Below are 27713 nucleotides of genomic sequence, written 5' to 3'. Positions count from 1 at the left end.
TCAGCAAGACAACGTGCCATGCCATACTGCTTGGGTCGTAACAGAGTGGTTTGAAGACATCAGCATGGAAAAGTTGGATTGAATAGCCCAAAGTGTTGATCTGAATCTAGTCGAGCATCTTTGGGATGTATTGGATCGTCGGGTACGCGAACGACGAGATCTCCCAAAGAAGGCCGAACTGCTGGCAGCGTTAAAGACCGAGTGGAGGAACATATCACCTGACATTTATAAAAAGCTGGTTGAGAGTATGCCGCGAAGATTGAAGGCTGTCATAAAAGCAAAATGTTTCAGCACAAAATTTAAAATGACGCAATAAAAGCTCTGTTTTTGTCTAAAGGCAGGTGTCCGGATGTTAATGGTAGGGCAGTGCAGATCTCCTGCCTGTTATACAGTTATTAACATTAAATACCTCATTTAAATGTGTTTGTAAAATTTTAAGGGAAAATATTTTCCTTTTTTTTTTTTTTTTTTCAGAATAATCGAAAAAAGTTAAGTGAAACATTAAACTTTTTTCTGACCACAGTCACCGGTCGCGGTTTTGAATTATTTCACTTTTATAATCTCATACTTCTGTTTGTTCAGATTAATGAAAAAATTACGTGAAATTCGAGAGATATAAGATGTCATTAGAGCTGTTAAACTCTGTTTGAAGACCGAAGATGCGAGCTTCTGCAAACAAGGGACAGGAATGATGAAAGATCGCTATAAAAAGTGTATTTACATTAGAGGAGATTATGCGGAAAAATAAATATTCATTTTTGTTGCTGCTACTCTCTTTCGTGGGTAAACCACGCAATAATCAATCATCCTCCTGTTAATTCCATACGCTTACTTTTGTTACACATTTTCACATCTTATTTTAGAGAAACACAAAATATATTACGTGTTTTTAGGAAATTTGTGACATTCGCTAAGCACGAGAAACGTGCGAAATCAAAATCGGTGAAAATTTAACTGTTATTATTAAATATACAAAAAAAGATTAATTCTTTAAAATCAGTGATCACACTTTTAACATTCCCATAATTCATTTCGATAACTAATACATTACGTATCCTTTGTTTACTTAATAATATCATATTTACATAAGCTCTCTGGTTCGGGTCTCTGCAAATTCTGGTATCTCGCGTTTGCTTCTGCAGGAATAAAAATACAAGGGCAGATCAATAAGTAAAAGCCAAGAATCGAAGATTTTCCACTATAAGCTGTGACATCGTTATTATCTGAGATAATTGGAACCATACTTTAGAGACATAAAATACAATCTTTAAACTTTATGAAAATATCATTAAATGTAAGAACCACCACACTCACTGCATTTTCTCCAGCGTTCTTTCCAGGCAGTGAATACACTTTGATAAAAATTAGGAGGCTGACGCTTACAACAATGTTTAATGTCAGAAATGAGTTTCATACCACTCTCAAACACTTTACCACGCAAGTACGGGTATGCTTTCAGACTACGAAACAAAAAACAAAATCTCCTGGGGTGAGGTCAGGGCCATAGAGCAGGTGAGCCATTATGCTCCATCCCAGCTGAGCGATCTTTGACAGTGTCATCTGTGCTGTGTGTAGCAGTGCGTTATCTTGCGTTAAACGATGTCCTCCCGATTCACTTCACGCCTTTTGATTTTCAGAACTCGATTAAGCTTTTCCAGGGACAAGCAGTATCTTTTTTTCTTGGTGGTTCTTCTACTTTCCAAGAAATCGATAAAATGATGCCATTTTTATCCCAGAAGAAGATGGTAGCCACAAGTTTTATTGATGATTTGGAAAGTTTTGGCTTTTTAGTTTACAAGCGATGTCGGGTGTGCCCATTTCATAGATTGTCGTTTGATTTGTGGGTGACAATGGAAGGGCTATGTTTCATCACATGTGACAACCCCTTTTTAAGCACTAAGGACCGCCAGCACCAAACCTCTCCTGAAGATCCTTACAGATCTCTTTCCTCGCAGCCATCATCTCTCGTGTGAGCAGCTTAGGTACCTACCCGAGGGCAGATTATTCTGTACCCTAGTCTATTGATTGATGGTCAAAACACTTCTCTTTGACATTTTCGCAGCATCCATTGCTTGTCTAGTGGGTATGCACCTTTCATTTCGAATGAGCTGGTCAACGAGTTCTTCGTTTTCAATGTTTGTGACAGACGTTGGTCTTCCTCTTGGGTCTTGGTTTGTCCTTGATGTTGAAATCATCTTCTCAAAACCGTTGGAATCACATCTAGATATTACTTCGATGAATTGTCTGATCCGTATAGACTGACAGGAGTTTTCGATGGATTGGTATGGACTACTGATCACCCGACTTGAACAGAAGCTCCGTCATACACCTTTTCTGGAAATGGCTGTCATTTTTTCCATCTATATCTTCAGATCTAAAAATACCAGAAAAATGATATTAGATGTGTTAATGGGTAATAGGGTTGTGATGCACGCGCGTGCATGTCCTTTACTTGGACATGGCGTTTCTGCATAAACTACCACACAGTATTATTGACTATATGGATTTCCTTCATCCACCCGTATTCGAGTTCATTGCAAGAAGATTCTCTTGAAAGGATTCAATAGGCTTCAGAGCCTAATGTGGCAGAACGCCCACTAGTATTTTCCAAGATGCTTGCCTCTTTAATCTCGACTTCTCATCAGTATAATCAAAATTTTCTAGTTGCCATTTACAAAAACTTAGAAATATCACTAATCTACTCATTTCATTTTTTCTACGTGTTCCTTTGACTATCCGGCGAGATTTTTCTACTAAAATCTTGCTCTATATTTCTCTTGCCATTATAGTTTATTAGGAAGAATACTTTTCACGAGCTGTATAATTTAAAAACCAGCAATGATATTCAAAGAATTAATCATAAGTACAATACACAAATGATTAATAACTTTAGAGACCTGAAAATCTCAACTTAACCAACAATGCAAGCAAATCTGCTCAGATAAGGTTATTTCGATCCATACAGAAATAATTGGAGTCCCGTCGATGACGTGAGAAATTATGGGCATTTTTCACAACCTGGCTGAGTTAATTGGTCTTAGACGAGAGTAGTATGATTTTTTCTCCTGGAAACTCGGGTTTTTCGTCTAGCAAACAGAAAATCGATCACAGAACACGTGCAACTTGCAGACAGCATATAAGGAGTAATATGGCCTTAGCCGCTGATGCTCCTAAACCCTACTATAACAACAACAACAACAACAGTTGCGTCCACAGGGAAAAAGGCAAGATTGTTTTCAAATCCTTTTCTTTTCCTTTCATCCTATAAATCTGTATTTAAGATTGGCTCTCTAAAATTTGTCACTCCTCAGGAATATATAATTGAATTTCCAATCCCAAGTAAAGCAAATAAAACAACAGCTTTCAGTTCAGAAACGTGTTTTTAACAAACTGAAACACGAAGTATCCAATTTTCCTGTGCATCTGTCACCAACCCTGTCATAAATTTCCTCGCTATGGGTTCTCAGAAAGAAACATTGTAATCCTTGCTCAACTACTTGCTTTGGGTGCTCTAATTACGTCAGCTTCTGGATGAAAAACTATGCCCAGGGGAGCTGTAAAAGACGAATTCCCAGAAACATTTTATGACTGTGCTTAAGGTGTTTTCGGGAAAATCTGGACTATGAAAAACTTATAAGAAACTAGAGTTTTAGACCTCCAGACTTCTATTTTAATCATAAATATTCTACAATTAAAAGAACCTCCATAACTCCAAATCTACCTCTAATGTCAAATATAAAGCAAAATAATCTACAATGCCAAATTATGTTCCAAGTTATGATTTCGAAGGATGTAAATATTAGCATATGTCTTTATTAAATACATTTTTAGAATTTTATTTGTTTATCTTATTTTAAATAAAGGGACGACCTCTAAAAATATAAACTGCTTTATTTTCCAAGAAGTCGACTTGACACAAATACATTCATTAACACGTAACAAAATCATTTCGAACAAAGTGAGTTTTTTTTTTATTTTTTATTTTATTATTTTTATTTTTTTCCCGGAGTATCCAAATGCTGATGCTGTGACTTTGAATATTAAGAAAGTCTACTGTCCGCGTTATCTGGAAACAGTTAGGACATATTGTACTATACAAGCTTATTAACATATCATCATTCTAAACTGATGTTCCAAGGCTATCGTATGTATTTTCCTCCTAGACGGTGCACCTTCAGTTTGGATTCTGATGGTTCGTTTTCGTCAGTTTTCTTTTACATTTGTTTAAGCTCAGCTGTATTGACTACTATGCCGTGATGGGAATTTTATATTTTCCAGTCTTTGGGTGGAAACTTAAAGAAAAAACCATTTTTTTTCGATTTCTTTTCTGGAAAGGCACAAATTACAGGTTTGTAAGAATTCCTTCAGATTTCACCCATCTATAAAAGTCCTTCCCTCTGAGGCATTAAATGTATCTGTAAGATAACTTCGAAAGATTAAAACTGATTCACGTCACCACCTTTAGGTTTTTAAAACTGGCGCTTCAGTTCATCGAATTATAAACAGATGGAACACTTCATTGTCCCTAGAGGAGGACACGCAGTAAGGGCTCCCTCACACTGGTGTAGTAAAGGTACGCTTTCCTCTCGGAGGAGTGTAATTGTCCTGAAATATAAAGAATTCATATAAAGACCAAGTTAGCAGACCACCGTGAAGAATACATTTTAGATAATAATATTTTAAACCAAAATGTGCAAATAATACAAGTGATAAGATTTTTATTTAAATGGATTTGTTAAGAACATAATTTCCCCGTAATAGAGGCACAAATAATGTCTGTATATAGTTTAAATAGAGGTATTTCGAGGTTCCAGGCTTTATGGATTAAAATAGCCTCTTTAACGAATGCCTTTAGAAATTGTATTAAATGTATGCTAATGAAAATGTTCTCTGGATTTTTTCAACTGAACTTATATATTGAACAACTAAGGAATAAATAGACAGATCCAATGAGCGAATTCATGTTTAGGAAGCCATAACTCAACTGTTCCATCGTGAGAGAATTACAGGCTATAACACAAGGACACTAAAATTCAGTCATTAATCGGTTAAGATCGATACTCCCAACATCGAGACCATGGGCTCCGGCAGGATATTTTGCAAGGTGGTGCATGTGGGAATACATTTTTTGTTCACCAAATTTTCGAATGCATGCAATATTAAGTCAAGTTTGAGTGATATACGTGTACAGCCGAGCCAACGTTTCGTGTAGAATTTTTTTGTAGAATTTGTATTGTTTTAATGTTTCAATAAATTAATGAAAATATTAAAAATTGTGTATTACTTTGAAATCCAAAGGTGGTGCACTAGCACCACCTTGCACCATGCTGCCGGCGCCCATGATCAAGACCATCTTAACTCTCTCCAGGGAAGCTACTAGGCTCTCAGCAGAAACAAACTTCGAACTTCACTTAGCTCTCACCAATCTAGAAGAATTCAGGATATTTATCAGGAAACAGAAGGGACATTTGCAAAAAGCGAAAAATCAGTCCAAAAAATACGTGAAGACAAAAGTTACAGGAAGCAAATGTAAATATAAGAATATAAATATATTTCAAAATTGCTTTATATATGTATATACACAAAGTAATAGTAACAAAGAAAAAAATCTAAAGATATGTAAAACTAAAGAGTAAGAGAACGGAAGTGTAGCGATCGTGAATATTAATTAAATTTCGAAAAGCAAAAACAGAACAATTATAATCAATTAAATTGTGGCAACAAGCTACTGCAGCTTTGCGTGCGCCGTTTCGTTTTGTTCTCTATACATATTTTTCACTCAGTTCTTGTACATCTTGTACGCTACTCTTTTATCCATATTTTCATAATTTATATATATTTCTCGAAGAATAGTAAATGACACACCGTGAATTTGTAGATACGTATTTGTAGATAGACTATGAAATTCAAAATGTGTTGACTCTCATGTGCCAAAGAATTCAAGTAACCACGCGATTCCTACTATGGATAGAGCTTCTGGTTTTAATTAAAATTCTGTTATTTAGAGTTTTTAAGGAATATCTATAGTACATAGAGATCAGTCATTTGTATTGCTGCCGCCTCTCAGCGAGGTCAGTAATCTGGGAAAAGAAATCAGCTCTTCCACAGCTGAAAAGAGCAGCTATAAACTCCATTAATTATCGACTCAAGAATCTTTTTATCCCAGCCAGACAATTAAGTAAAAATTTCGATCTTACATTGCAAAAAAGTGAACTTCAAACTACAGTCTGTCCCTTTCTCATCCTGCATTCCCTTATGAGAGGCATTAAATAAATTCTCTCCCTTTCTCATCCAGAAATGTATTGAAAATATGATGTTCTCCTAAGGCGGTATTGCACCCCGAAATTAGTAGGAATAAGAGACATCGTCATGGTGAAAGATTCATAAAAATCTTCTTGATGGTAAACCAGCACAGTTAATTCCCATAATCATCCACTTCAGATTGCAGAGTGAGACCTTTTAAAGTGTCACAAAAGAATAAGTTACTCGGGAACTAAGAGATCAGAGTGATACAAGCCAAGGTGGAATGCCTTCTTGCCCACACTATTATCATATATGAACTATACAAATCAGCCGTACGGAATCGACCCCTCTGTCTGTCTGAATATGAGAAAAGACAACCTCGGTGAATTTCTTTTGTTGTTATCGAGATGAAAAAGAGGAAATGTTTCCTTTTGCTCTGGAGCAATTGTATGGCTACTACGATTTGAACCTGAATTAAAACTTGCTATTTCAATTCAGGATGTTGCTTATACTTCGGGGTATTCTTTGTATTCATCGGATTCCATAATGTCAGACAGCGAACAGAGAAAGAAGCATTCAGACCTGGTAAAGCAAGGTGCATAGATAGTGCATGGAAACATACTTTTATCACAAGGCTTGATCAAGCTGTAGCAAGAATCTAACTTAGAGATTTCACCCCATCCCGTGTGAAGTCCAGCTCTTGGTTCTCCAGTTTTTTACTTGTTTCCAAAGCTGAGGGAAGGGGAGTGGGAGGAGTATGGTATTCTACACACGATTTATAGGGCCTTTGCTAGTAGGGAGAAGGACATCATTATCATTAAGGCAAGGTTAAAATTCCCTTGTGGGAACGGGAATTGTACGGACAGATATTTTGTTATTATTTATTATTATTGTTTATTGTATACGTGCGCATAAAAAGAAATCTGCTTCTTTACACCATTTGCCTTACTAATATAAATATACTAAAATCAGAAGTAAGTTTATTATTAAACGAAAAATGGTATTTTAGATTTTCAGCAATTCATATAATAGTGTTTAATTTTGTTATATCATTAAGCGTCAGTATGATTTTCGGGGTTTCATATGGTGCGAACTGGATTCCGGGGTTGTGAAAGAAAAAATGTTTGGAATTTTTGTTCTATAATTTCCCTTTTTTGTCGTAGATTTATCTGCGTTTGCCATCACATGTCAATAGTTTCTGAGAGTAATAATATCGGCATTTCAAGCGTGAAATGGCCAGTACTTTGACCTAGAATGAATCATATTTTATGATATGAAATTTTGGAACGGATATCTCCGCTCTAACTACTCATTTTTTCACCGTGTAACGTATTGTGCATAATATTACAGAAATTATGTAATCCAAATCCAATGCCACAAGATTTGAATGACTTTTAGTTCCACTACATACATACAATCATCAAAAAACTGTTCTAACTTTTACAGATGTCTCGAAATTTTTTTATTGTTGTCTTTAGTTTGTCTTAAAGTTTTATAAGACACAGATTCATGCAAAGAGCAAGCCTGAGTGGAAGTGAAAGACTTTTGCCTGTAAATTTAGACTTTCCTTTATGCATAACCTGTTTCTTGAACTTTGTTAGCAATCTGGTAATTCTGGGGTCTCATTGTATTTTCCAGGGATTCTTGCAGCTGACTCAGTAATTATGCTAGCTGTTCTTCTACATCGTGAAAAAAAAAAGGTCTGTGTTGGAATCTTATCTCTATAGGAGAAATGTTTATTGAAGTTTCAGACATTGGGCGAGTTAGTTTGTCTCGCACTAAGGGGGGTAAATGGATTTTCCCTCCTGAAAACGTTGGTTTATCATCAGCAAATCGCATAAATCAACCAGAGATTACACGCATAGACACTATATACTGGCACCTGATGGCCTTAGTTGTTTCTACTATAGCATGGTCTTGCCAACCTTCTACCCAACCCACGCTCTGTTAGAAAAAGTTTGTCTTTCTAACAGAGCTCTGTTAGAAAGAGTATTTTCATCCGTGAAAGTAAAAGACGTACATGGTAAGCCCTTCCTCTTACGTTTTCTTCGCTTTAGCGATTCGACCATGTGCGAAGCAGCAATGAAGCTTAAAGACGAACTAATTGATAAGTATTACTGATTTCCATCGTTGCAGTAAACGAGATACGTGGCCTTTGCTCTGAGCGAACTTTTTTTTGTTGTAGTTTAGGTTAGGATAAATAAAGGAGATTCAGGAAACAGTTTCAACCATAACAGCTTATCATAATCAATCCCCTGTGTTCTTAAAATGGATACCAGGATTCCTTTTGGCTATACCATAGCCGACAGGGTATTACTCTCTTACGCCGTCGAGCTGCTAATGTCAGATGACGATCTTTAAATGAGATCGTTGCCCTTGGTCGTCATACTCAGGCAGCGGAGTGTTGCCAATCGATAAATAGTGGGCTCGCTACGTAACAGTGGATTCGCTTTATAATTAACAACTGGTTGACCAACTACCCATCACACATGACTAACAATAACACCGTCCAAAATTTACCAACAGGCTCGTAAGAGCTTCAGACAGCACACCCTTCTTCTACTAGTCTGGTGTTTAAACTTTATTGCAAAAATTAATCTTGAAATATGGTGTTTTCCTTTAATTTTGGAAGTCAATGTGCTTATTGCATGGTAGGTCTTTAGCTGTAAGAAGATTCTGCTATTACACTCCACGACAATATCATAAAAGTTTGATTATTAATAACATTTAATGATTTAGCCGCTGGCGTCGAGAAATTAAAGGTAGAGAGTAGAGGTCGAATTTTGAACAAACATAGTTCATCCAAACTAAACTCTGCCCATTCATGTACGTGTTGTTTTAAGTGCCCATCAGCGACTAAAGCCACATTGCCGCATTCTGTATTATGCCTGTACAAAGTGTATGTTCGGGGCCCGATTTGCATATTGTTTTGGAGTTGTTCTTGACTGAAAGCTCGCACATTCACTACTCACCTTGATCTCATCACAGCAAGAATACAGAAGTTGAAAAGAATGCAAAGCAGTATCTATTACACATGTGAGACAGAAGCAGTTGCAGAGGTCCCAGGTGTGGGATCGCTGCCACTGGAGGAACCCCATCTGTTGCTTAAGGGCTACCCATCCCTGTGTCAGAGTAAACCCTGACTGCATATCACAGACAGGTTTATCCTGGCTCAGTTGTTGAGCCTGATCCAACAAGTTAATTGTGATTTCGCCAGATCTTCCAAAGAGCCAAGGTATCGAAAAAGGATCCTCGATGGACTCAGCCGTGAAGCTCATCCATAAACTGTTATCCTTCCTCTTACCACCGCACTGATGCTTTCTGCTGTCAATAACTAGCCACCTCACTGCTGAAGGTACTACAGGAATTCAGTAAATGTTAAATGCTCTGTATATTATACCATCCTTTTTAAGTATCATCCTTTAACTTTATATCACGCCTTTGTTATATGATGTTTAATTATTTGTGTTAATTCCTGGCCACAACTATTGGGGCTGTGATGGATACTATTGCATTGTTTTCTTACCCACAGGCTTTGTAAACACTGAAATACACAATAAAGGATTTAATAATATTGTTATGCGGGTTGAAAAACTCAAAATAACTCAAAGGGAAAAATCCTACTTTCTCCACCTGAGATCCGTTAACTACAGCTTGTAGTGAAGACGAGTTTAAAAATTCCTCCAGTCGTCAATGGGGAATCGAACCTATACATTTCCAAACCAGTGACAAGTGACGAAACCACAATGCTTACGGAGAATAAGATTGTAAACAGAAGCAACAACCAGTTGCATCATTTTGGCAAGATGTGTTGACATACCATATAGAAGCGATATCATGCAATTAATATCACGAAAATCACGATATTCGTCAGATACTTATATAGCCAAATCAAAGAAGTTGAGGGATTGCATGAATGAGAGTCAATTGCAGAAAAAACAAATCTCTTTGTTTTCAGATGACGAGTACTACAAGATAAAGACCACATGAACACGTAACATAATCACATAATGCGGTAACCAAAGCGGTTCATGCACCAAGTAATCTCAGATACGACTTGTTCTGGAACTGGAGGACTTTGGTTCCTCCAGTTCCAGAACATATCTGAGGTCCTATTCACAAATTTTCTTAAAGGATCTGATATCAGATTCTATAAGAATGATAAAATTACCTTCAACAGGATCTGATATCAGCTGACGAGGACGGATGATTATGAATGGATAGCACCGAAAACTGTTTCAAAATATCTAGCACTCTCTCTCCCCCTCACCTAACCCCTTGACAGGCAGTCATCAGTAGCGAAGTGCTTATAATCACCAACATTCCACTCATAAAAAACGCCTGAGTCCGAATCAACCCTGTGAATGGTGCGAGAAAGTTTTTATGAGCTTGTTTCACAAAGTGGATGAGTTGGTCGGTTTCAGGCGATGACTCTATGGTTTTTACTCTAGTGAACTCAGATTTTCCGTCCAGAGGCCGAAGAATACATTCAATTACGGACATAATATATACTGACGCCTCATAGCTTTAGTCGCTTTGGTTCTTCATACACACCTAACCTAATCTTTCTTGGAACATTCAAACTACTTTGGAATGTTTTATGCACGGCTCCTTCTTTGTGGTCTTGCATCAGCTGCTCCGTTGCTGCTAAAGCAACATTGGCAAACAACATTGTCATTTGTTGATTTATGAAGTTACCCGGGCAACACCGCTAAACAACCTGCGGTTTCAAATTTAATCTGGCATTTATACTTCTAATTGCAGAATCTGTTTCTTGGAATAGTGAGTTAACATGCCGATATTCCCATAATGCTTTAGCTGCACTGCTCTGTGTCGATATTAATGCGCCAATAAAACCCAACAACAAACAAACAAATCTGTGTCGATAAAAGAGCCTCACAAGACGTGCATCATATTTCAATGATAAAACTGTCTCTAAAACCCTGTTCTTTACAGCTGATATGATCGTCATTGGAAACTACTTTTAGTTTATACTAATGTCATTACTGTATGGAAGTATGTAACTGCTTGTAGCAGGCTTAAACAGTGTGAATTAATGCCATTAGTTAGTATGAATTTATATGATAACTAGTCAATTGCAGTTTGGATTTGTACAAAATAAACATCATCTGATGGCAGAAAATTATCTGCTATTTTATAAATATTTGGTATTGGTATTAAAATGGTATAATGCAAGGAAGCGTGAACTTATTTTGCATCTGCAAGAAAAAAAAACTCTCTCTGATCATTCCCATCATCAAAAATTGCCTATCCCATCCTTCCTTAAGTTTGCCAAACTCTCTACTCGCAAGAAGCATATTCCAACGTTTCACAACACGCTGCCCGAAGGTAATCTTCATAATTAGTCAACTGCTATTTTTAAAGTGTTATAATTGTATCACCATTGAGAATATTCCTCCCTCATTCATTTTACTGCTCCTGCTTAGAGTCTCATACACTTCCGATAAATCATCGATAGAAAACCATATTGCCCTTCTTGCTGCTTGCACTGCATGTTGAACTCCATGTCTTTATATGTGATAGTCCTCAAGTCCTTCTCTTCCTCTCTCCCTAACCTGTTAACCACTCCTGAGTTTTCTGTTCAGCAGGTGCATTTTTTTGCATTTAACAGTATTAAACTTTAGCTGCCATTTTTCATAAGATTCTTGCAATCAGTCCAAATTCTTTTGAAGTAGCATACCCTAGTTTCAATCATTAGTCATCCTCGTAGTTTTAATTTGTCAGATAACTTTGTCAGCGTCATCATTTTGTAAGATAATAAACAAGAGAATTCCAAGCACTGATCACTGAGGGATCCGCTTGCTACACCAGTCCACTTTGAAGAATATGACTACCCTCTCTGCTCTCCTCAACCAACATCTAATATTATTAGGGGCTAGACGAAGGATGGGATCTTCTCTGTTATCCCGACTTGCTCTAATTTATACAATAGCCTCTCACGAGGAACATTATCAAAGCCTTACTAAAATCATGGGTTTTCGCTGTTGTTTTTGTTGTTTGGTTTTTAGGAGCATTAGCAACTAAGGCCATATTGCTCCGGGATATGCGGTGGCCATTCCCTGACCTTTCCGCATCCTCCGTATTTGGTGGTGACGGGCTCGAACCCCGGTCTAATCAAGAAGCGTGTGCTACGCACTGCTACTCCTTCCCACCTGGCTACGGATGGTTACTCGCATCCAACTGCTTGATAACCTGGTCATAGTCATTTAGCAGATTTTTAGGCAAGATCTCTCCTTCATGAAACAATGCTGAGACCCATTTAGAATACTATTCTTGTAGGTGGTCCTGTATTTCGTTTTTAACCACAAAAGTCGAACATGCTGGTCAATAACTGTCCATCACTTTTTTAGCTTATGGATTGGATAGCTCCTTCCCTTATGGATTGAAGACACTGGCACTTCTCCAGTCCAAAGAAACAATCCCCGAATCTAATGATCTCATTAACATTATTAATGGTTGGATGCATTCACCGTCACCTTTAGGCGCGTCTCTGATAACATTTTGTCACTTAGTTTCATCTTAACTTCACTGTTCTCTCCCTTTCGGCACTAATGTGGTTTCAATAGTTATAATTGACAATCCAACTACACTGATGTGTAATTTGATTGTCAATTATACAACCACTTTGACCTTGTAAGGGGCATATCAAATTTACTTATAATTATATTACTTATTTATTCATGTCTTTACGATTTTTGCAGTGTTAACCCCTAGCCTGCGTACCGTGTAGTGGTGTTCGGCAGCTCGAGTGCATGGTTGGTTTTGAGTCCTTTCTTTTATTAGAACTGTTATGCCATTTAAGAAACGGTTTGGAGACCACACCTTTGTGTCAGGCCCTGCTGAATTACATCCGGCGAACCTCCCTTTTGCACGGTCCTGCGTGCTGAGTATTATTATAGATCATGCCTCTTCTATATTTTTTGCGTAGGGGGGTAATGCATAGCCACAAATTTGCAAATATCAAACATTGCCTGAATCGTTCAACTAATTGACTCTCCACATGTGCATTCATTTTGCATCGCTTTCTATTTCATTATAATGCCATAATAGCCATGCTATAGTTAATAACATAAATCTAGATTACGCAATTACTAAAATACTACAACCATAGTTTAAATGTCATCATTATTAAAAGTTTTAATATCATAATGAAGATTCCAAAAATGATTGTAGTTACGCATTACCACCAACACTTACAAAATGCAGCCACTAAACCATTAGCTGCTTAATATTGAATTCACAAATTCAAAATTTTTTCTCCGAAATTTAAAATACTTAAATACTAATTGTCGCTTCGCGATAATTAATTTATATTTATCATTACACTTATTAATTTATTAATAATTATATGAATATTAATACTTATATATTAAATAAATAATAATTTGTAAATAATAACGTTTACAGAATTTCTTTGAATACAGTAAGTGAGAGGGCGTTGATGTGCAGCCGACGAAACTTTATAAGTAATTTGTGTGATACATTTACGTGTAAAGCATTAATAAACAATTGAATGACATAAATTGGAGATGAAATCAAAGTACCACTTAACTAGAATTATTTAACACTGAATAGCTAAAAAGTGAGCAATTACACATCAGCGAATAATGCTAAGCACTGTGTACTCTAAAAATAAAATAAAATCGCATGTTACCTTATTGGAATAGTAGATTGAATTTGTGGTTGGGGAGCCACTGTATCCTTTTCTTTCCTCTTCTAACTCTCCTGTTGAACTTAAGGGATGTTCGTTTATTCGAACTTGTTCTATGTTTGCGAAGGGGACCGGGGGTGTGTCGAACTGCGCAGTTGAAGGTGCTAACGAAGTTTGCGATGAGCAGTAGTCGTCATAGTATTGCTGGCGGTGCTGAAAGAGAATACAGAGAACTATTACAAGATGTATTATTCTCTCTGGGAGAAGAAATACGAATTCGTGCAGATGTTTAAGATTATATCTATTGGGTGTTTTTAAAAGAATGGGCAAAAAGATTTCTGGGACATATTCCAACATCCAAAATAAGAAAACAAAAGTTATATAAATACATGTCTAATTCTGAATAATAAAACATAAATGATCTCAATAATAAAAAAATGCATGTCTAATTCTGAATAATAAAAAGTTCTTCAAAAGAAAGAGCGCATTTCTCCAGCATTAAACATTATGAAAGTTTAAAAATATGATGTTTTAGCAGTGGGAAGGTAAAACTACGAAACGAGTGTAAAACCTTATTTGTTTATGTATGGAATTAGATTGTTGAATTTAATTTGCTTTAAATTTTAGCTGTTGTTCGAGTAATTGATTTTGATAGTTCTTTTTTGTAGTATTTCTAATGTGTTGTAATATTTGGCTAAACTCTTGCTCATCATAATTACATTTTACTGTAGTAAACGTTTATGCCTAAAGTAACTATTTCAATTAGTTGTAAACATATTTATCATTTAAAAGATCGACATTCTTCTTCTCGTATTTTAAAAATATCTAATTTTATTTGTGAGATATGAGATGTGAGCTTAATTACTTGGCCCCGGGTGCCAAGCGTTATAGTGATCAAGCAGTTCTCATTGATTTCTAGTGCGTTTTCTCATAGCAGGCAGTTTTGTTCAGTTGTAAAAGTTTTCTTAAGTTTCTGTTAAGTAATAGTAAATTTAGTATAACGAACTTGTAAGTTACAGAAAGGAAAACCACCTTTCTTTTTTCCTTTTAAACTGACTAACCTAAACTATCCTTACTTTTATACTGCTTGCTCACTCTAGCGGCACTGCTCCTGCCTTCTCGTGGCGGAACCGGTAATCTGGGAGAATAAATTCACTCTTCCAGGGCTGAAAGGAGCAAAGATGGATAACACTATGTTTCCATCATTAGAGCCATCGAGCTCAAGCCTAGAGAAAAATGATAAAGAATATGACTTTTCTCGACCCAATTGGTTGAAAATAACTCTTCAAAAGGAGATACTAGCATTCTTCATTCTCTATCAGACCAGCCACTACGTAAATTATCTCCATTCCTTGCGCAGAAATGCATTGAGTCTGCTGCAATTCGCAAATCAGTAAAGCGAATCCAGTCTGCGGATGGGGATTTTTTTTACCATGAAATCTGATTGCACTGCTATCAATCTTCATTGTCCAAATTGTAAGGGTAACATCTGGCATTATCCAGAATATGTGAACTATGAAAACAAGGGAAAAAATCCAGAAATATAAAGTGGAGAATAAAGTCTCACATACTCAGAGGCAAGAAGACAAATAATCAAAACAGAGCCAAAGCGTATGTATGGTATTCAAACAGATAGGTATTGTTCCTTCATATTTATCACCAATTGAGCACGTTCCTTGCTCTCCACATCCAAATAATGTCCTCTGCAACAAAAAAAAAAACAAAGAAACAACTGAAAAAGCCAGCAATATCCCAGTTATCAATAGCAAAACGAAAAATAACAGAAACCATGAAACTGCAATCACCGCTTTCAACCATCACAATGGATAAATGGATCTTGATGAACAGAATAAATCGGATTACGGTATTTTACAGCTTCATGCGGCCGATGAGATGGCCATGACACATCCTTTCTTTCTTAAGAAAGACAAAAAGAAGGTAGATAGACACAAGCAAGCTACAAAAAAAGCTAGCCTGAAACAAAGTGGAAAGAATCAATGAAATTGTAGAGGATTTCGTAATATAAAAAGACGATTTACATGACCTTATCCATCGATATGAACCAGCAGGCATATGCCTACAGGAAACTTATTTAAATTCGCAAGTATGTCCTACCATTAAAGTTTACACTATCTTCAGATGAGATAAGAGTACTGATTCGCCAGCTCGTGGAGGGGTGTTGGTTTTTGTTAGAAACGATGTTCCATCCACGCATGTTGCTCTCAGATTCCTTTTGAAGTAGCGGCAGTGCGCACTGTAATTGGTATCACTCTTACAGTAGCATATATATATTCCTCCTAATTTCTCGTTTACCTCAGATGCCTAGAACTAATAGACCAGCTGTTAACTCCGTTCTGCTTACGCGGCGACTTCAATGCTCATTATCCGGTGTGAGGAACTCCAACAATTGACAAGGAGGTAAATTAATAGAATCGCTTCTTGATCTTTCAATCTGATCTCCCTCCCTCCATACATACCAATACGGAGTGGTCTGTGCTTGATAACCCACTAAATAGTAATCACCTACCGATTCTCTGCAAGCTCCAAACACGGGTAAACTCACTGCGTCGCTCCAATTGGAAATTTCGTAGGGCACATTGGAATGAATCTGCTCTCACGTCCAGTTTGATGATGAAATAGTCAAATCTTAGCCCACAGATATTGTCATGGATCCAATACCAAAATCTATGCCGGGAATCGCAAACACAGTAATTACTGGTGGAATCACGCTGAACAGAAACAAAGTAGAGATTGGGATTTGTTTCTCAAATTCCCCACAACTAGTAGCCTAATTAATTTTAAAAGACTAATATGCAAGTTCCTCCAAAAAAGAAGAAAAGCAAAAAAAAAAGATGCCTGATTGGTTTTACCTCAAATATAAACGAGGACACGGACATCAGACTCGTCCGTGTCCTTGACTCATCTGCAGGAAAATACAAACACTAAATGGCAAATATATGCAGTCCCCAGCTTCAATACTAAACTGGGAAAGAGTTGTCCTCTCCGGGAGAAATAGCAAATGCCTTAACTGAATCATTTGCCAGTATATTGGCAGTATCCACCTATAACCCAATCTTTTAGCTTATTAAAAATCTGCAGAACAGCATAAGATCAATTTTTCTACCATAATTTTACACCCATACAACCAGCCATTCACATTAATGGAACTTTTAGGGTCTCTCAATAAAATATCCAGTAGCGCTGCTGGTCCAGATGGGATCTACTACATAATGCTTAAACAACAGAACAAAAAACACATTTTTAAAAATATTACAATCGAATATTTTCAGAAAATATTTACCCAAACTCCTGCCATCACTGAAGTGTTCTAGCTTTCCGGAAGCCAGGAAAGGATCGTACCTTTCCACATAACTACAGGCCGATTTCTCTGACTAGATATTTAGGCAAATCGTGGAAAAAATGGTTGGCAGGCGGCTAACTTGCCTCCTGGAAACTAAAAACTTGCTAAACAGTAACCAGTATGCGTTTCAAAACAATCGGACCACGGTAGTTATGATGATAAAAGCAGAAGCAAACCTCATAATGGGACAACGTTGTCCCATTATGCCCTCATAATGGGACAACGTCTGGTTATGATCAATTTCAATATCGAGAAAGCCTTCGATACCACCTGGCGATATGGTGTACTCTTGTTTGGGTGATTTCAGAGCAGAAGGCAGAAATTGGATGGCTAAACCGCCGCCTAGCCGAAAGAATTAAGATCTAATCAAGAAGAAGATCTAATCTAATCTAATCTAATGTTCATTTTTTTGGCTTGAGAGCGAAAAAAATGAAGATCTTGATTAGATCTTCATTCTTTCGGCTTGAGAGGTCAGTTATCCCAATTTATACAAAACTTCCTACGCCACAAAACGTTTCGAATTAGATATATGAACAATTTATCCGTTCGAACGTTTCGAATTAGATATATGAACAATTTATCCAAATCAGTTGACCAAGAGGAGAGTGTGCCGCAGGGTTCCATTTTCAGTGCAACATGACACGGGATTTACCCAATACAGTAGAATCGTACATGCTTGCTGACGACCTCATTTTCTCTGTGAATCCCAAACTGTGAATACCACTGAAAGGAAATTTCAAATTTCCATAGATAAAATAGAATCATGGGCACTACGGAATAGTTATTTCCTACTAGAAACGAAATACACTGCAATTCATTTTTGTTAAAAACGCAAACTACAGTGGCGGACAAAAAACTGCATCACTTTAAAAAAGTAACATTTGTAGTGAAACGTATAAGATATTGTTTGATTACAGTCATTTTGTTTGTCGCAAAGCAAAGGTATTGCATCAGACAATAACTACAAGGTATTACATCAGCCGTTTCTATAAATACAGCGTTGGAAGGGTACACGCTCATTAGTATCCTGTTTTGCGGAGGTGTAAGCATGGCTCCATATGTTCAGTTTACACCAAGAAAAATAAGTGTAGCTGTTACTCTGACCCAGGAAGGACTTTCTACTAGTGCGATCGCTGATAAAATAGGCTGCCACCAGTTAACAGTATCCCGGGTGCTGATATTAAAGTGTGATGTGAAGAGAAGACCTGGGTCGGGCCGTAAGAGAGCGACTACGCCTTCCCAAGATCGATATTTAAAACGGCTATGCCTTCGTAATCGCCATGCTAATGCTCCTGTACTAAAACTGGATTTTGGGATGGCCTCTGGTGTTGAAACAAATGCATGAACTATCCAAAGACAGCTTTCGGAATGTGGTCTGCATGCCTATCGGCCCAAGAAGCCCTTGTTGACCCAAAAAATAACGAAGAAGCGACTTTCCTGGGCTAAAACGCATGTTTCATGGGCAAAAGAGCAATGGGACACCGTCATCTTATCTGACCAATCAAAATTCAACTGCATGGCTCGGATGGGAAGCGATATGTCAGAAGAGAAAATAGGAGGCATACCATCCTGACTGCATACCACTAATTGTAAAGTTCCCCCGCCAGTCAGATGGTCTGGGGGATGCATAACAAGCAAAGGGGTGGGGCGAATTAAGTTTATTACCGGAAGGGTGAATGCAGAAACCTACACTGCTATCTTGGAGGAGTGCCTGAAACCCGTTATTAGGGATCACCACACTGACGTCCAAAACTGCATTTTTCAACAGGACTCAGCACCTTTCCACACAGCAAAATTGGTAAGTTTTGTGCTATTTAGATTTAATGATGAGTTTGTATTCTTGTCGCACACCAATGTTTTCCTCGTTTTTCTCCCTTAAGGTGCAGTCATACCTCAGAAATGCTGGCATTACAGTGTTGGACTGGTTCGGCAAAAGTCAGATTTCAGCCCAATTGTAAATTGTTGTCTAAAATTGCTACATAATGTCGTCTAAAATTGCTCAGAAGAAGCCAACAAGTAAGGTTCAGCTGCAGGAGAGTATTTAAGGGTGTGGTACCACGAAATTGGGCAACCGTATATGCAGAAGTTGATTAACTCTATGCCAGATCGTTACAAGGCTATAATTGCAGCTCGAGGAAGAACAACAAAATATTGAGGACTTATTTTGCTGACAGTACATAATACTATTACATTAACTTGTAATTTCAGTTTGTACACGGAAATGCAATAAAATGTATGTTTGGTTGTCATGATTTCCATTTGCATGATTTCTCTTATTTCCATTAATTACGCGTTTTACCCTTTGGGAAGATATTTATGGCAATTAGGTATATAAGGTGGAGTCTTTATTGGATTTCATTCACAGAGATATTCACAGGGATCCAGAAATATATTTAAAAAACAGCCTGTTTTCTGTTACCAACGATTTCCGTCTACTGTATTGGGATTATATTTAGAGAATAAACTTAATTTTGCTACTCTCGGACCGCTTGCCTAAAAACACTGAACATCTAAAGAGCCGTCTCCGCTATGTCCTGGGGTGCTAATAGCTCCCTCCTACATCTCTATAGAACCTTAATAAGGTCACGCTTGGATTATGGATCACCTGTCTACGACTCCGCTAAGAAAAATTCTCTATTACATCTGAACTCCAACCAACGTAATACCCTTAGGATAGCTGTGGGAACCCTCAGAACATCTCCTTTCTACAGCCTTTATATTGAGGCAAATGAACATCTCAATCTACATCTCAAGAGAAAATCCTTATTTTGTAATTATGCAGCAAAGATGAAAGGTATTCCATCCAGTCCTAGCTGACAGTCTCTGTTTGACCCTCAATATCCCATGCTATGCCACAATAAACCTAATGAAAACAGCCCCGCAGGGCTTCGATTGCAAGGGCTCATGCTCAGTAGGGACATCAACTTCCAGAATATATTCCAAGATGTTGCCACTCGCAAACTTACATGTACCTAATTCTCATCTTTGTGACAATTTCTTTATAAGATAGGGGAAATCCTCCCTAGCAAACACCAATTTTCAGCAGCTATATAAAACACATTCCTTGAAAAACTCAGTGAAAGCACATATCTATATTGACGCTCCAAAACAGATCTAGCTATAGGTGCTGCAGCACTTTCTTCCATCTTTTCAGTAGCTATGTCTCTTCCTATTGAATGCAGTATCTATACCACAGAATTGTTCGCAGTAAAACTAGCTATAGATAACATAAACAATCAGTATATAAAGCAATCTCTGTTATATGCAGACTCCTTAAGTGCAATCACTGCCATTCAACCTGCTTTTTTCTCCCTCTCATCCCATTCTTAAAGCGATCCGATCTAAATTATGTCACTATTAAACAGCCAACTAGAAAGTTACCTTCTGCTCGATCCTCAGTCATGTCGGCATCCCAGCTAATGAACGTGCGGATGGCGCTGCTATACATCCCGACATTGGATCTTCCTGTCAACTGAAAGTGTCCTGCACTGACTACAAACTATTATCAAAACAATATGTAGGAAACAATGGTCTCACTCTGCCAAACTCAAAAAAAAAAAAAAATAACAAATAAAAAAAAAATAGCCACAGCTGGGAGCATCTAGTATCAGGAGGAGGAGGAGGTGAGACATGATTCTGTCAAGAACTCGGAATCAGTTTTTCCCATCCAACTCATCTGCATTTGCTTATGGGAGAGAATCCTCCTCAGTGTTTCTTTTGACAGTCGCAGTTCGGGGCATTCTTTTTGAATGTCCCCAACAATCAACTATCCAAAAATCCAGCTTTGGCTCCCTATCCAACTTTCAGAAACCCTTAACTTATCGCATAATCTTGGCAACGATGAAAATTTCGAAGACTCTTTAACTATTTGAAACGCATAAATTTGTATAATTGTCTTTGATCATATGGCCCAAGAGGCCCTTGTGCCAAAACCCCCAAAAACAATAACGACAACTTAATTACTTGTCTTTCGCTTTACTGTGCCGTTTGCTGTTAACCCTACTTTCAGTTGTAATCTCTAAGTGAAGTCCGATAATGGAGATTTATTTTTATGTTGGCATTCTTGAATTGTACTGTAACCTTTCCATCCCATCGAGGGAATACGAGGAATGTCTTGAGTGGCAGGTGCTATCCAGCGCAACAGAATAAATTTCATCTATCTCATAACTCTAACCTCGCCTATACTGGAGTTTGCTCCATTCGTTAGCTTATCTGTAACACAACTCCACGTATAGCAAAAAACAAAACAATTTGAGAGAACAAATCATTTCCTTTCAAGTTATTGTTTAAAGTAACTTAACAAGTGGTGTAACTGGTTGGTAGTTTATTTTATTTACTCTATAGCGCGTTCCTCACTGTATTTAACGGGTTTTTTTGTGATATATGCTTAAAAGTTGGTTTTTAACTGCCATATTGTTTATTCCATATGGTATATAGTAGAACTTCACATTCAAAACAGTTTTTTCGATTGTAAAAACATATTGCGAACTTTAAATCAAAGAGATAGATAATTCATCATTAAAACTATTTCACGGACATTAGAAGTAGAATTTTATTGATTTCCACTTACTTTTATTGCTCTTTCTAGACTTCCTGTAAAGTTCGGATCGTAAAGAGGATTTCTTTTATGCATTGACGACTCTCTGTCCGTTGAGAACTGGATCTCCTCTTGCTCACTCAGATACTCCACTGCAATCGAAATAGTTTTTCTGTTACTCTAATGACCAAAACAATTTCTTGCTTCTCCTCTGCAGCAAAAAATCTATATGATTATTTTCTTACGATAAAAAAAAATAGAGGAAGAGAAAGAAAAAAAATCTAAGGTAACTGCAATGGAAATGAAGGGACGTTTGTTCATTCACATTAAAATTAGTGATGTCAACTGCAGGTTCGTGTTAGTTACTGTTGCTAAGCGCTCTTTCAATAATTTTGCAAATGAAATACAGCAATAATATTTACTTAAGTTGCACTTTTGCGCTGCTACTGTTTAACTGAGAAACTTTCTCTATTACTGCGTAAGACAGTAGATTTATAAAATAATTATGGGAAGACAGAACTTGGAACTACATAATGTCTGGTAATAGTAATACGATACATTGCGCACAGGTAGTTGCTGATTGCAAAGGTTTTATTTTTCTAAAGTTATTTATCTATCGAATTAAAGAACATAATTATAGTTTATTATTATAAATAATAAATATAAAATCTTGGAAAAAGTTTTAAGTCCTGTGAGTAGGTGAGACATCATTGATTAGATATGTGGATCGTATGGCTGGTTTGGGTTTAATTTACAATGTTTATCGTTGTTTATTGTACGTTTTATTGCTAATTTAGTCCGTGTATTAATTTATTTATATATTAATTGGGCATTTAGGCTCATTTATTTGTAATTAACGGAGCGTTAGTGGTGGATCATATAAAATTCAAAAGCGGCCTTGTTAATATGAATTATACCACATTGCTGTTTATATTCTATATTTTGTATGGACTGGTTACGTTTCCTATGTATTAAGTGGCTAGGCTCCACTTCTGTTGCATCCAAGAAGAGATGTGCAATTTTCTATAAATGGACTGCGTTCCAATTAGGAGGAGGAGGAGTTTACACCTCCTCTTCCCTAGACTGACTAACTCAATTCTGCTTGGGGAGTAGGATTCTCTCCTTTGATGAGAATCGAACAAATGGTCTTTTTATCTGACTTCTGTCAATACCTTATCGGAATTAGAAAAGTGTTTTCTTTAAGGCGCTTGCTTCAACTTTATAAACTCCTTTTATTCATTTAATAATGACCCAGTGATCTTGTACCATTTTATCTTCTACAATGCAAACATAACTTACAGAATTTGACCACTAAATATAACCTATTTTAACCACCAGCATTTGATGCCATTAACAACAACACTTCTATTCACCTATTGCTCGAGAACAAGGTGTTATACTTAAAGCTATCATGTTATGAAAGAGTAGCTGTTTTGCGGACACTTACCATTTCTAGGATAGACCATATTTGGCATAATAACCCCTTGTTCCGTCTTGCAGCAATAAATATTCTGGGACGGAATCACATCAGGGTCTTTTCCATCGAAGTCTCCGTGTTCTACGAGGTCTTTCTTTTGTAAGATTTCTTCTCTAAAGATAAAGCGTGTTTGAATCAAGAAATTTAGCCATATTTTTTGAGAATATTAACATTTAATAATTTTAATTCAAATGTCTGTTCATTAAAACGCATGTATTGTTTATTTATAAAAATAATTTGTTTTGCAGCATCTCAGAATGAATTATAAGTCTTTTTGACTCTCAATTTTTAGTTTGTCAGTTACCTCCTATATTCACAGTTTTCAGGCGTCGCAGGCAGGTGACGAAAGAGGACAGAAATGCTAAAGAAATCCATGAGAGGACTAGTTTTTGGAGAAGTATCTCAATTATCATACTGTTGCAAGATGGTCAGCAGAGTTCAAAAGAGAAAGAGGACGGAAGTCAGTTGATCCCAGGAAAGAGGATGATCCAAGATCTGGTCGGCCATCTTAAGCAATCAGTTTTGAAACAATTGTCATCGTTGAAAGAAAAAAATTAGAAAATAGAAGAATCAAAGTGTTTGAAAGGGTACTTAACATTTCCTATGGAAGAATATTAATATTACATGAGCAGTTGGGAATGTAAAAAAAACTTTGGACATTCACAAAGACAAGATGGAGTCCCAGAAACCTTTTCCTTCATGAGAAACATCAGAATATTGAGTATTCAAAAGAGAATTAAAAATTATTCCTTGCTGATCAAGATAGATTTTTTTTATCCCGTTTGGTGACTGGTCAAGAAACCTGGCTATATATTTATGATCCTGAATACAAATTAGAAAGAAATTAATGAAAGTAGATGGGATCACCAACCCTGAAAACGTTTCGAACCCAATCATGAGTTAGAAAAGTGTTAGTCTCAGTTTTCTGGGACACAAAAGGATTGTTGTTAATTTATTACCTTGAATCTTAAACCACAATAACAGGGAATATTCCATTTACCTTATGCCAAAATTAAAAGCTGCAATTCGGGGGAAAAAAGAAGAGGAAAGTTGTGTCATTGGGTTTTGTTTCTTTTGCCGTGCACAAAGCCCGGCATGCCTTGGTTAAAATTCGTAAATAGGGATTTGAACAATTAAATCACTCCCGTTCAATTCAGATTTGTCCTCAAGTGACTATTTGTTGTGGAACTCATTAGTTATGGAACTCATTTTCAAGGTGAAACACTGTAGAATCCTGGTTTGAAGCCCAACCTGATTTTTTGAAGGATTAAACTCTTTGCAAATTAAATTACAATAAGTGTATTGAACTTGAGAGTGAATACGTTAAAAAAATTAACCTTGTACTGTCTTTTATACTCCGTTCTCAGAACTTCTGACACTAGAATTACATTGAGCTCCTGTACAATTATGACTTAGTCGTTGCACCTATATACTGCGTACAACTTGACCCCCCCCCCCATAACCAAACACCAACCTGCAGATGTTGTATTCAGAGTCCTCGATATTACAATTTTGCCGTGCCCCTTGAGGTTCTCATGGATATTTTAACATCAAAACAATATGGTCATAATGAAGAGGTTCACAGTATTTGGGGTGACGTCAGCGCTGACGTCACTCTATAAATCTGCAGTATGGATTTTCTTGTCGTATTAGAGTTTCGGTAAGGGATGCTTACTTAATGCTGCAGTTCTAAGGCAATGACAAACAGGCGAGTGAACAATGAGCACCTTTACCTCACTGAAACTTAATGTGGATGCAGCTGAAAGCTTGTCAAAGGTTAGTTGCTAGTCTCATTAATCATATCTGGGATTCATTTCTTGAACCTCTTTCCCTGGTTGGTGTCATTAAGTACTGCTGCCATTAAATATTGATTTAATGAACACGCCAAACTTCTCTCGCGGCCATTACGTGTACCAGGTTCAGAAAGACCAGCGGTATGTGTGTGTTTCCCAGGATCTGCGACATTATCAAGTGTCTAAGATGATACGGCAATATATTTACTCTGCACTTTAAGGATTAACTACGAAGAAGAATGACAGAGAATCATATTTAAATGAAGATGAAGCGAAGAATGTGTGGATTTCTGCCATTAAGTGGGAAAAGGAATTACATTTCCAGTCCCAAACTGATTTTCGTAGGTACCGTCCACAGTTTCAGCTTCTTACGTGAATCATCTGTCGTGTAAATTAGCATTAGTAGAGGCATGCGATGCAAGAAAGCAGGCTTATGCAGCATCAGCCAAAAAAAAAAAAAAAACCTCCCATTTCAACCCCTCCTTTCGTTCTAAATGCCTGCCCAGTTCAACCTTAATTTATTTAGGCTATCAACTTGCGCAACAAAAGATGGAAATCTGTTCCACAAATCAACTACCCGCTGGCTAAAGGCAAATTTCCGCACATCATATATTCTACAACTGTCTTTGCTCAATTTGAATCTATGCCCCCTCAGGTTCTTAATCTGAGCAAGATGAAGAATCCCATCAGAATTCAGCGTGTTCAACCCATTCAAGGCTTTATACACCTCAATCAGATCACCTCGCAGGTACCTACTCTCCAGGCGCTGCAATTTGCAGAACTTAAGCCTTTCTTGGTAAGAGCACCCTTTTGTTCCCCTCACCAATCTTGCTGCCCTTCTCTGTACTCGTTCTAGCAATTCTACATCCTTCCTAAAATGAGGCCTCCAGACTTGAACACAGTACTCTAGGTGTAACCTGACCATTGCCTTGTATAACGGGATAATCACATCCCTGTCCCTGCTGGCAAAATTCCTACATATCATTGACAAGACTCTATGACCTGCCCTGGCAGCCCGTCTGCACTGCTCAGCGAACTTCATATTTGACTGCACAATTACCCCCAGGTCTTTTTCACTTTACATTTCTCTGAGTGTAGTACCACACAGTTGGTACGTTTCTCTTCGGTTATTGCTACTTATATGCAGTACTTTGCATTTGTCAATATCAAACTTCAGTTGCCACTTCTCAGCCCATCTTCCCAACTTATCTAGATCCAGTTGGAGTAGCATACTGTCTTTACTGTCGTTAACAACCCTGCCAACCTTTGTATCATCTGCAAACTTGGACATTAAACCTGATATCCTTTCATCAATATTATTGATAAATATACAAAACAACAATGGGGCCAACACCGAACCCTGGGGAACTCCACTAATAACATTGTCCACGAAGAGCAGTGTCCATTGATTACCACTCTGTGTCGTCTCCCACTCAACCATCCTTTTGTCCATTGTAGCGACTTACCCTTAATGCCATACCTCTCCAATTTGTACAGCAGTTTTCCATGTGCAACAGAATCAATCTTGACAATCGAGTACTTTCTGATCTATAAGCGACTCCACCTGTCCAATAGAGTCTTCCTTAGCCGTATTATATGCATGATTGAAAAATATCAAATGACAGTTGTAGCTGGATTGGGATTTTAGTCTTAAAATCCATTTTATTTGTGAAAACCGTAAGTTGGATAACTCTGTGTTGTTGGGGTGGTAGAAAAGGAGGAATGAAAACATCTGTAAAGAATTCAGACACAAAAATGGACATAGTTTAGCTCTCCTTTTTGTTTGCCATCATCCGGGAAACACAATTACAGAAACCAATCATACACACAAGGATACTCATTGCAAATGATTTACAACCGGACACGAGCCTCATTTTTGAGCCTTTTTCTGCCACTAATGCGTCGCCACAGAGAATGTGCGTAATGCGATCGGCTAACCCATCCACTAGGTAGACTCAGGTTATTTCTCACAGCAATGTTTACTCAGATAATGACCCCGCATTGCCTTGACAACGGCATGACATAAATTACGACGCAAGTCTGCCAACTTTATGCCCGTAATACATGGGATGAAGGTGTCGGAGTAAATGCATTCGAGGCCATTTCACAATTGTTACTAATTAGTGACATTCAGAATTCCGAGAAGCAAATGAAATGGCTAACGACCACGCATGCGCCCGCCATGTTAAATTACCATAAACTACAAGTGACACAGCGTGAAAGAGCGCAAACACACGAACTTAATCAGAACAATATTTATTGCTTAGATTTTTCTCTGTTTACTTTTTCCAGGGCAAATAACGAATAAAACACAAAGCAGTGGCCTATTCAGTATTGTGTGGAAGCACTGTAGCCACTGAAGGCGAACATAAATCAAAAACGATGGAATAACGAATGATCCAATTAGACATCAGCTGACACTTCTCTTATTTGCGATTGTTGATTGTGCAGAAAGGAATACAAACAGAAATGGAGTTCATAATAAAGAATCAGGTTTGCTTCGGGCACTCCATTGAGTACAATAAACAATTTCTAGCTTAGGTCAGTGGCAACACAGAATTTAAATAATTTCTTTTGATACAATAACACAACGTTCACTTACTTCTCTCTGGCTGCTTCTTCTGTAGAAC

The 27713-nt window shown here is 37.3% G+C and overlaps 1 protein-coding gene across 3 annotated transcripts in view; it reads right to left on the bottom strand.

Annotated features, from left to right (window-relative positions):
* Nucleotides 1-4008: 4008 nt before the first annotated feature.
* The window catches only part of LOC150087149 (neural cell adhesion molecule 2-like), a 206450-nt gene continuing 182745 nt past the window's right edge, over nt 4009-27713 (bottom strand). For 2 of the 3 annotated variants that reach the window (XM_090372985.1, XM_090372986.1), the window contains exons 12-16: nt 27686-27713; nt 23261-23403; nt 21847-21965; nt 13919-14128; nt 4009-4605 (exon numbers count right to left, since the gene is read on the bottom strand). In XM_090372985.1, the coding sequence (XP_090229111.1) occupies nt 4555-4605; nt 13919-14128; nt 21847-21965; nt 23261-23403; nt 27686-27713 (551 nt within the window). In that variant the 3' untranslated portion in view covers nt 4009-4554. Of the gene's footprint in view, nt 4606-5338; nt 5427-13918; nt 14129-21846; nt 21966-23260; nt 23404-27685 lie in introns of those variants that run through there. The other variant, XM_090372987.1, reaches the window with a different exon arrangement.

This window comes from Mastigoproctus giganteus, chromosome 4 (assembly GCF_048544385.1).
Source record: "Mastigoproctus giganteus isolate SK-2022 chromosome 4, ASM4854438v1, whole genome shotgun sequence".
Classification (NCBI taxonomy): Eukaryota; Metazoa; Arthropoda; class Arachnida; order Uropygi; family Thelyphonidae; genus Mastigoproctus; species Mastigoproctus giganteus.
The sequence above is the reverse complement of the archived record's forward strand: the minus strand, read 5'-3'. Positions and strand labels throughout refer to the sequence as shown.